This window comes from Electrophorus electricus, chromosome 18 (assembly GCF_041902795.1).
Source record: "Electrophorus electricus isolate QZ-2024a chromosome 18, ASM4190279v1, whole genome shotgun sequence".
NCBI classification, from domain to species: domain Eukaryota; kingdom Metazoa; phylum Chordata; class Actinopteri; order Gymnotiformes; family Gymnotidae; genus Electrophorus; species Electrophorus electricus.
In genome coordinates this window covers 10462501-10473644 of record NC_137514.1, presented here as the reverse complement: position 1 = coordinate 10473644, position 11144 = coordinate 10462501, and the positions used below count along the sequence as shown (strand labels likewise).

Genomic DNA, 11144 nt, shown 5'->3' with positions numbered 1-11144 from the left:
GAATCACACTCTAAGAGCAATTCAGTTTCTGCAACATTGACTATGAAGAACTGTACTTTCAGTACCCCCACCCTCCCTTCACAATTGGCTTCTAATCCTGTAGAGGGACCCCTTTCCCTGCTTGAATCCCTCCCTGTACCGACTGACTGTCTCCCACTCCCTCACTTTTTTATCAGTGTGGGGAGGTTAAGAGAGGGAGGGTGGGAGGAAGAAAGAGTGAACAGGCAGACTCACAGCGTGGCATTCACAGGCAGACAGCGCAGCCGCTAGCACCTCTGCCGCCGGTTTTCCCTGTGCACTTCCACACTGTCTATGGAAAAGGGCTATTTCCCATTCCAAAAAGAAGACTCATTTTTAACAAGCCAAAAAAAAAGCAGGAGAAGAAAAAAAAAAAAGCAAAGCAAAGGAGGAATTCAGGCAACAAGGAGCATAGCAGGAAAGAACTGAGAGACATCCAGCACCTCCTGTGATCCTCCCCCTTAATTAAAGGAGAGAGAGAAAGAGACGACAAGAGAGAAAACGGAAGGCACTGGAGTATTCGTTTTTTTCTTTCGTTTCATTTTTTTCTTCTTCCTCATTGTGGTGCTGGGAGGTGTGTCGTCCTTTCACCTGTTTGCGCTCTCCATCATCTGCCTCCTGATTTATTTCTCCATCTACCTGGTGTACAATTTCGTCTACCTATGACACGCTCCAGAGTGTGGAAGCGCAGGGAGAGGGTCTTTTCTGCGTCCGTTCCTCGCGCTCGGTTTCCTGTTGCCCTCGGGTTCCACTTTGCTCCGGCTTCTCTCCTTCATCGGTCGCTTCTCTCCATCTCCTCGCAGGCCACCATCCTGCCCTCGTCCGGAAAAAAAAAAAAAATCTGATTCTGAATCAAAGTCGGACAGAATTCTGAAAAATAGCAACTCCTGTCTTTTGCATTCCTCCTGCTTTTGTTCTTTCATTCATTTTCCCTTTTCTTTTCCTTCTCTTGGTCTTCCACTACCTCCCCTGTCACATCACTCCCTTTTCTTTCTGGGGACGCTTTAAAGTTCCTATAGGTAGGTTTAACAACTTGTTTAGCGTCTGTCTGACCTGTTTGTCTGTGTGTGTACCTGTGTGTCCTTATTCTTCATGTGTACACAAAAACACACATCGACACACACACGCACATACACTCACACGCACACTAAACAAACAGACGAACGGAGGCGACGAGGATCTCGCTGCTCGTCTGATGCCATTCTTCCATCCTGTTGTTCCTGTTCTCCTGTTGTGCATCCCAAACTCCCTCCATTATCTATTGTTCAACTTGTTCAATGCACACAGTAGTCTTCAAGCCATAGATACACATATAATTAGTGGTCACATTTTCATTTTTTATTAGGCTCTTTCCATCTTTAGTGTCTGAATAGTCATTCAGGGAATACCACACCCATGAAGTGAAAATGTTTAGTGTTACTGCAGTGTGAAGCCAGTATTTAATTCAATAGGCTTTTATAAGCTGTAATGAAGCTTTACTCAAATTCACTTGATATTTATGTGGGAATTTTCTCGGAGACACTAAAGATCGATTTGCTGAAGGTATTTCCAAGCCAGGTAACAATTTACATTGGAATTATGAACAAATGAAAAAACCTTATTAATTTCTGGTTCTTGGATGAGTTTTCAAGCATAGTTTGTTGTGTCATTTTATCCTACTGGAATGTTTGAAACGAAATGAACTTCATCTGCTCATAAAGTGTGTTGACCCCTCAACCCCATCCCCAAAAACAAAACAACCCATCAAAATCATGGCCTTTACTGCTTGCCTTACAGATCACTTTCTACTGGGTGTCTAATTTTCATGTGTCACTCCATCTTTCTTTACTCTCCCCTACTCTTTACTGCCTGTCTGCCACTTGGCGAGGCCGGCTATCGCTTTTTTTCTGCTCTCTGCATCATCACTGCCCCTCTCTTTCCCACCCCAACCTCCTCCCATCTCCTCCTCCCATCTCCTTCATTCTCGCACTCTCCTCGGATCCCCCTGATCAGCTGACGTGCAGGGAGGCGTCACGGCGCAGATGGCGGGGGAGCAAACCCACCGGGGAATTAAAGAGCAACTTTTCCTCTCCATTCACTAAATCAGTTGCAGATATCCAGTGTTGCACTTATATATTTCAAAACATTATTTTTCTACTGCTGTTTGTCAAATGATGCGGTGTCCCTTTTTATTGATGCACACTTTTGCATTTTGCATGAAATTGCTCTATGCCTGGGCATGGTCTGAATAGGAAGCACAGCATTTTATTAACACGGGCAGAGAGGGAAATTGCATGCATACGTGTAGGACGTAAATGGTCTTTACACTCTTCAAACTCATCCAGGTGTATAGATTTTAGCATCAGTTTAATGCACAGCGAATGTTACTGATGGACTGAATAATATAAATGTGAGGATCGTTCCATTTCATCCATCCATTTCTTGCTCACACTCACCCTCTTATTTCTGAAATTTTCTTCCCATTACAGTTTACTGATTTGAAATTAGTTTTGGTCCCATTCCTAAATGATATGGCTCATTGGATTTACCTATACAAGATGATTATGTAGTCTTCTATTGATGTTCCTCGTTCCTACGCCACAATTTTCTTGAATTTCAAGGACTTATCAAATCTTTTAAAAGACGGACATGTCAGTGGAGGCGCTCTTATCTTTCTTGTATTTTCTCTTTCCCTTTTGTACCGTTTGTCTTTACTGACATCACCCAGATATTAATGAGATACTACAGAAATGGTTAGAATGGTAAGTAGCACAGGAAGTGTGTGTATGTGTGTAAGTGTGTATGTGTGTATGTATGAGTGTGTGTGTGTGTGTTTGCGCATGTATGCGTGTATTTTGTCTAGAATTTTGCAGGCTAATGGTCTAATATGAGGTAAATAATGGACTATACAAGGCCACTAAACAAAAAATTGCAAGTGATCTGATTCTATAAGACGATAGCGGTGTAGAGTGATAAAAACTTTATTCTCAGTAGTCAGGAGTTGCCAGTTGCCAGAAGCCAAATAAACCAATTTTGGCTAAACCTTTGTCATGCTCATAGTCCAAAAGCACGCAGAGCCCACGCGAGCACCCACCTGTGGTTTGTAACTATTTTCTTTCCCTTCCTTTTTCCGTAGTGACACGAAAAGGAGTCAGCTCATACCGCAGGTGATATCCAAAGAAATCTGACGGACACTTGAAGAACTGCATAAATCAAAGAGCTAAGGAAATTTAGCGCTTTCTTCGAAATCGAACTCTTTTCTTTAAAGTGTAAAGACAAAAGAACTCAATGGATGACGCTCTTTCACAAATGTATGAAGTTTCAGGACACAGCTACGCTACGAGTTAAAATGAACTGATAAACGACACTTTCGCCTGCAAGCTGTGTTTTTATTTGATTTGATTTTTTTAATTTGTGTTCCTCATCTCATGTTTTTTGGCCAGTGGAAGATGTGTCCAGAGACCTAGGCCTCAGGTGTGATAAGCATTTGATACTTAAATACATTTTTAGTACGTTGACTGTTAGAGCCACAAAGATTGTAGATTGACATCTTACTTTTCATTGTTTTATTGATTTAGAGACACAACAGATATCTTTTGGACTTTTTTCCTGATTGATCACTGGACTCATTCATCTGTTGTCTTCAACCGGGAACTACAGTAGGGCCGAATTACTTCAATCTCCCTCTGGAACCTGTTTTCAACACCAGTCCCTCTTTCTACGGTGTGCTCCTCCTTGTGCTGCTTCCTCGGTCAGTCATCCTTTCATCCGAGGCTATGAATGGAAGTGAGGAGTCCCAGCTCACACCATCATGCCAGAGTTGAGGAGAGAGGATGACAGTTGGGCTGGCAATGTTCAAGGTAGGAAAAGATTCATTCATTCATTCATTCATTCATTTTTTTCTTTTCTTTTCTTTCTTTCTTTCTTTTGTTATTTTTTGGGGGCTGTAATGGTCTCTTCACTTCATGAATATGTGGTGTTGTGCTCTGGTGTGTTTGTGTACACCTATTTGTGCATAATACCCAAACATACACTGCTTTCATCTGTAGGTATTCAGCCAAGTTGCTCTTGGTGGTGTCCCCTTTCAGGCTTGAGTAATGTGTGTATAGTCTTGTCCAGACATTGCTACTAAGTGGGTTAACTAGAAAGAAAGGAAATGAGGAAGAAAGATAGAGAGGACATGAGAGAGAGAGAGAAGGGTGAACTGTCCTCCTCCCTTCTTCTCTTTCTCATGTGAGGATGTGATCTGCAGAACTAATGAACACAGTCTTGGGGAGGGGGTTTGGGGGCGGTACTCGTCAGCTAGCCTGAAATCTTTGATGATGTGTCCCTGCCTTCGGACTCTCCTTTGCTTATTGATGTAAGGTGACAGATTTGCTTTACCCTTTGCTCAGTGGGGTCGGAGCGGCTGCCAGTCATCCTTGCCTTTGATTGATTTGGATCAGAGGGGTGAAAGGAGGGAGAGTGAGAATGTCTTTTAAATCTTCCCCAGCATCACTCTGAGATTCTGTTGGCTTGGCAACTGAAGTTCAGTCGGCGTGGCAACAGAATACAGGCAGGGGGAGTAGGGGCTGGGAGGAGACCGCAAGATGCTGGGAGCTGTGCTATGAGACCTTTTTGAGACATAACTGTTACTGTTCTAAACTGTTGCGGTGTGTTATGTTACGTCAGCCGTTTTGTTGCAGTTAGTGGGACGGTTCTGCAGCATGCACTGTCTCCGGCAAGTGACAAGTAGAGCCAGATTACAGCAGATGTTTTCTGCAGTGCTCCGGTCCACCTTTCCTATGGGCAAACGCAGGGTGCTGCATTCTTTTAGGCTTTGTTATAAGGCTGAGCAAACTGCAGCCATCATGCAGCGTTATGTTTAAACTGTTTAGCGTGTGATGACGTGTGTGTGTGTGTGTGTGTGTGTGTGTGTGTGTGTGTGTGTGTGTGTGTGTGTGAGAGAGAGACACGACCTGATCTTGCTGATTGATAGAGTGTGTGTGTGTGTGTGTGTGTGTGTGTGTGTGTGTGTGTGTGTGTGTGTGTGTGTGTGTGTGTGTGTGTGTGTGTGTGTGTGAGAGAGAGAGAGAGAGAGAGACACGACCTGATCTTGCTGATCGATAGAATGTGTGTTTGTGTCAGCGGAAAGATGGACTGATAGACATGAAAGTCATTATCCTGAACTGGGCTCATCCAAGCAGCTTTAACAAAACTGACCCGCCACTTATTTTTGTGGGATTTGTGTGTGTGTGTGTGTGTGTGTACATGTGTGCACATGTAGGCTAAGATGAGTCAGGATTCTCTAATCATTAATATTCTCAAATCAGTTTTAGAAATGACACCGATCATCAATGTATGAGTGTGTGTGTACACATGCATGCGTGTGTGTGTATGTGTTGATGGCTTACCTGTGGTGAAGATTTATCAGTTTATTAGTGTGCACCTGTTCACACCTCCATAACAAATAGAAGAAAAGTTGGCTCTCTTCCTGGTTGTACTAAAAGTACTGAGACCAACTTATCAGTGAAAAAAGAGCAAAAGACAACTCATTCCCGTATTATTTTCTATTTCTCTAACATGTACTTACTAGCTTTAACCAGACATGTGCTTCTGAAAATTGCATGCCCTTCTTATCAAAATGTATCATTTTAAACAACATTGTTTTGGCTAAAAAGATATTGCAGAATGCAGTATTAAGCAAATGCAGGCTCTTGGGAACCACATATATTTCCATGTGTGAAAAGGTTAATTCTGACAGTTGTCCATCCAGTCTGTGAAATGTACATATGTATAAATAGCGTAATTTATGTGGCAAAATAATACAATCCTTTATTCCACATGTGAAAGCATCAAGTGTTTGACACCATTTTTTAATCATATAACAAATCATATCCTGTGTGCACTAGAATGCAATTACAACTCCAGTCATACATCATGTTCGGGCACCAGAATAGTCTCTGTTAATCTGACCTGGTTCAGCCTGTTTGGGTTCCATGTCTGTAATAATGGAATAAAATGTAATAAATATTACTGTTAATATAAATGACCCACGTTAACATTGCTTTTTATCTGCCATTTGGTCATTTTATTCAGCTTCTTTTTATAAGGTCTTCCCATCATCTTGTCTACTGTCTATATCCTTTGTGGCTTGGGGCATAATTGAATTTTTCCCTGTTTGCTTTCTTCGTTCTTTATTTTGAATATATTTTTTGTTGTGTTTAAAAGGTTTTCCTTCTCTTGCATCTAATTGTATCATACGTATTCAAACAATATCAGAGTGGTTTTCAGCTTCTTTGATGGTTTTGACGTTTATTTTGGCCACCGTTTCAACTTGCTACTATCTTGCTGACGTAACAGACGTGCCATGTTGGTGCTCCCGTTAATTGCTGATGCATTTATCTATATAGCCCATGTATATCACACCAGCAAATAACAAAAATCTTGCTCAATTCAGTAAAAATGCATAGGGCCCTAGCCATTCTGCACTGTAGATGTGTAACAGTGTGCTCTAGAAAAAAACAGACATTGCTGGTATTCAACCACCAACACAGCCCCAGCTAATGTCGCATCACTACCTACAATTGCTTCCTTTGAGGGCCCTTTGAGGGCCCTAAGTAGGTAGGCATTGACAAAGTGAACACTACATAGTGTGTGAGGGGGTGATGTAGGATGGCCTGGTATGTCATGGTATCCATGTGCTGATCTTCATTTGGCCTTAACGAGAAACAGCTTGCTAATTAATTACCCATGACCAATGGGCAAAGGCGGGGTGATTCCCATCTCCGCGTGTGATTGGTCGAGGCGGAAGCAGGCCATCACCAAGCCCTGAAGGGAGGAAAAGGTCCCTCACCCAAAAAGCTGCTCCTCAAGTCTGAGTGAGTGAATGTGTGTGTGTGTGTGTGTGTGTGTGTGTGTGTGTGTGTGTGTGTGTGTGTGTGTGTGTGTGTACTATTGATAAACAGAAAAAAAGACATTAAATACTTGGTCCCATTTTGCATTACCCAATTGCCAGCATAGAATGTTTTATTTATGAATTTAAATGCATAGGATGGGATTTTCATTCATTAGCATTACAGTGACCTGTTGAGCCATTTGCAGTCATTGACAAAGTCACATATGTACACTGTGACTATAGGTCCTGTTCAAGTATTTTCACCCCAAGTCAAATTCATGAAAATGTTAAAAAAAAATTACATTTGTAAGCATCCATAGAAATATCTCTTGTGCACAAGTGAAGTTTTTTCTAGTCCTGCCTCTGTTGGTGCATGTTTCAGTATTTGAGTATTCTCTTTGGCATTCCATTCTTTTCCCATTTATTAAAACCTTTGCCACTGTTAAAATTGTACTGCCTTTCTGAGGTACATTAACCCTCATAAAGACCCTCAACAAAATCTCCTGCTCCTGAGAACTGCATGCATTTTCATTTAGTTTAGGTGTGTGTGTGTGTGTGTGTGTGTGTGTGTGAGTGAGTGATTGCGGATGTGTGAGAGTACGAAGGTGGGTATGAAAAAGTTGAATGCTCACATCAGAGAGGAAAACTATGGAACTGTATACTTCTTTAATTTCTTGTGTTTATCTATACATGCATTTGTGTATAAGGATTATGCCACTTAAATCTTCCCTGTGACAGTTTTGTGTTTGTATGCATTTTAGTTTGTGTGTGTATGTGTGTGCGAGCATGCGTGTGTGTGTGTGTGTGTGTGCGAGCATGCGTGTGTGTGTGTGCGAGCATGCGTGTGTGTGTGTGCGAGCATGCGTGTGTGTGTGTGCGAGCATGCGTGTGTGTGTGCGCGAGCATGCGTGTGTGTGTGCGCGAGCATGCGTGTGTGTGTGCGCGAGCATGCGTGTGTGTGTGTGCGCGAGCATGCGTGTGTGTGTGTGTGCGAGCATGCGTGTGTGTGTGTGCGAGCATGCGTGTGCGTGTGCGTGTGTGCGTGTGCGTGTGTGTGTGCGTGTGTGCGTGTGTGTGTGTGTGTGTGTGTGTGTGTGTGCGTGTGCGTGTGTGTGCGTGCGTGTGCGTGTGTGTGTGTGCGTGTGTGTGTGTGTGCGTGTGTGCGTGTGCGTGTGCGTGTGCGTGTGTGTGTGTGTGTGTGTGTGTGAAAGGGGCCGGAGGCCATACCTTCATACTGTTACACTGGATCACTATCAATAGACAAGCCCATTCCCTCTTACATATTGTCCCACTTCAGAACACTGTGTGTCTGTGTATGTGTGTATGCATGCATAAGCATGTATGCTGCTCTAGGTGTATTTCTGGTCCTATTAAATGTTACAAACCTTACTCAGTGCTTAGCATTGATAATCAATTTTTATTGAATTGAATTCATTCTGTATAAATACATGTTAATTATGTTTCAGGCATCAGAGAGTTTTCTTTTTGAAAACTGAAACTGAGATAATTTGAGACTGGATCAAAAACCTGCAGTGGATTTTGTGGAAACATTTTGTTTAATGCATAATTTATTGCTTTGTCATTAAGAAATAAGCTCTATAACTGCTGTGAAAATGCTCATATGTGTCTTCTGGATGTATTGAAAAACAGGCCTGGCTGAAGGCATACCTACAGATACCACCCCAGCCTTGTTATAGAGCCACGCCACACCACCCTAGCCTCACTATAGAGCTCACATTAGCTTCAAATTTGAAGGAACACATTGAAGTTTGGTTGAGTGGTTTTTTTCATGAATTACAAGGAAATCATTGTAAATCCAGTTGTTTCATCTTATTTTGTTTGTAAGCTAAAATATAGTTGATAAACCATAAAAAATAAACTTTTAGTCAAGTGCATTTTATCTAATTAAATTCATTATGCCTATTAACATACATTTGTACACATTAATAAAACATTTCCAATGTGTCATATTTATGACAAACATTTCATACATTAAATGCCACTAGTCCTCTTATTACATGGATCACCTAGCTCATGACAATAAATGTATATAGTGACATCTGTTGGGCTGGTTTACTAGAAAAAAGATTTATGCTGTAAAGGTTTTTCATACCAGTGCACAAACTGAGAACTACAATACTTTATGCTTGTTCACTTAATATATCAGTGGAATATTCGTCATATCTTAGATAGGCAAAAATGCCGGATACCTCAGTCATGCCCTTAATGTATCTGTGGCATTTTGGTCATATTTTAGACAGGCGTATATTCTGGATACCTCAGTCATGCCCTTAATGTATCTGTGGCATTTTGGTCATATTTTAGACAGGCGTATATTCTGGATACCTCAGTTATGCTCTTGTCCATGCAACATTTATCCATTTTCATCTTAGTTTTTGAAGATGTCTGTCCTATTTTTCACCTACTTTACAGTGAACATAATTTGGTAGCGCACATCATGTTTTTGCCCACGGATGCCTTCAAATTTCTCACTCTCCATCCAAATTCTCCAGCTCAGCAGATCATGTGACTCAGAATGCTTGATTACTTAGGGAGACACATTGGCACATGGCCGTGATCTGGTTAATTCAGTCAGCACTGGCCTGGCCTATTTGTGTGTGCACATGTTTTTGTATGTGTCTGGATGATCTGGTAGTTTGTTGGTCCGGCAGATCGATAGTCTTTGCAAATGTCATCTTGGCTCAAGCCCTTTAGGCCATCTTTCACAATTCCAGCCAGTCAAGCCTCAGGTCCCAGACCATTCTGTCATGTCCAGCCAATTAAGCCTTGGTGCTGGAACCATGCTCTCATCTCCAGCCAATCAGTGAAATTAGGCCTTGGGCCTTGCGCAAGTGTCCCATATGATCAAGTGGGCATCATCAGCTGGAACATGAAGAGACACTGATATGAGATAAGACACCACATCAGGGAGAGAGAGTGTGTGTGTGTGTGTGTGTGTGTGTGTGTGTGTGTGTGTGTGTGTGTGTGTGTGTGTGTGTGTGCATGCGTGCGTACGTGTATGTGAGACAGACTCACAACACATGACTAATAAGTGATGTGAACTGATAATCCTAAAATGCAAAAACATAACTTCATGGGTGAGACTATTTTTTCCACTATTAAATCTTGTTTTGCAATTAGTTTACACTTTGATGTGTTAGTTCAAAGGATATTTTTAGATGAGTTTCATGGAGCATAGATATGGCTCCCATAAACTGCAATGGAGCATAAACGAAAAGCAGCTTCTAGCTAAAACAGGCTTTTAGAAACTCCCATTTTAACACAAGTGCAGTTTCTTCTACGGTTGGTTCTAAACTCTTGTAGCAGCATGTGGTAAGATATTACAGTTTAAAACTATAAATGTTTTGCTGATAAGCTTGTTGATTTGACAAGGAGTTGTTGGCATATATTTATCTGATAATCTCATCATCTTGACTGGCTGAGTAGAACCCCTACCATTAAACATCAATTATCAGTGAAAAATTGGAAAGCAATGATATAATGAAATTTGAAAAAGATCATGCATAGGTCTAAAGGAATTTTATTGGTGGCAACATATATCTCAAAGTTTATATATATATATATATATATATATATATATATATATATATATATATATATATATATATATATATATATATATATAAATGTATTTTTATTTTTATTTTTTATTTATTTTTTTTACAGCAGTTGTTGTCACAAAGCAGCTTTAAATATGTCTGGGTCCGGGAACAAGGAGCAGGAAGGCCCGATCTCAGTAGAACTCTACTCGTATCACATTGCCTTATATCTGGTTTCAAGGCCCTTGTATACTGAAAATCTGAATGTTCAATTGTTGCTGCTTATTGTACCAGGAAATTCCACTTTGCCAGAAATTACACTTACATTGGACTAACTATGATAAGGCCCAATTTATAAGGTTATGTACCCGGACAGATTCAACAAGTGAAGGATATAGCCCAAATGGCATGTACATTTACATGCATATGGCTTATGCTCTTATCCAGAGCAACCTCCAGATGCATGCGAAAAGTAGAAGTGAAAGTCACAAAAAGTATGTTGTACATGATTGGATTCATAACCTTCAAGTCTTGTAGCTTAATCCAACACAAGGGTAGTTTAGGGCAAAGTAATCTAGACTCATTTACCTTTAGCAATAGGAGAACTCCCTGTTAAGTGAATGTAAGTGCAACATTTTAATGAATGTGGATGAGCAATTAAGATGAATGAAGGAAAGACACTTTTAATGGTCTGATTCAACTGCATATAG

At 41.0% G+C, this 11144-nt stretch overlaps 1 protein-coding gene across 3 annotated transcripts in view; it reads left to right on the top strand.

The window, feature by feature from the left end:
- Nucleotides 1–268: 268 nt before the first annotated feature.
- grin2bb (glutamate receptor, ionotropic, N-methyl D-aspartate 2B, genome duplicate b) overlaps nucleotides 269–11144 on the top strand; it is an 81115-nt gene continuing 70239 nt past the window's right edge. For 2 of the 3 annotated variants that reach the window (XM_081701289.1, XM_035535037.2), the window contains exons 1-4: nucleotides 269–1037; nucleotides 2726–2759; nucleotides 3134–3471; nucleotides 3576–3857. In XM_081701289.1, the coding sequence (XP_081557415.1) occupies nucleotides 3831–3857 (27 nt within the window). In that variant the 5' untranslated portion in view covers nucleotides 269–1037; nucleotides 2726–2759; nucleotides 3134–3471; nucleotides 3576–3830. Of the gene's footprint in view, nucleotides 1038–1977; nucleotides 2760–3133; nucleotides 3472–3575; nucleotides 3858–11144 lie in introns of those variants that run through there. The other variant, XM_081701288.1, reaches the window with a different exon arrangement.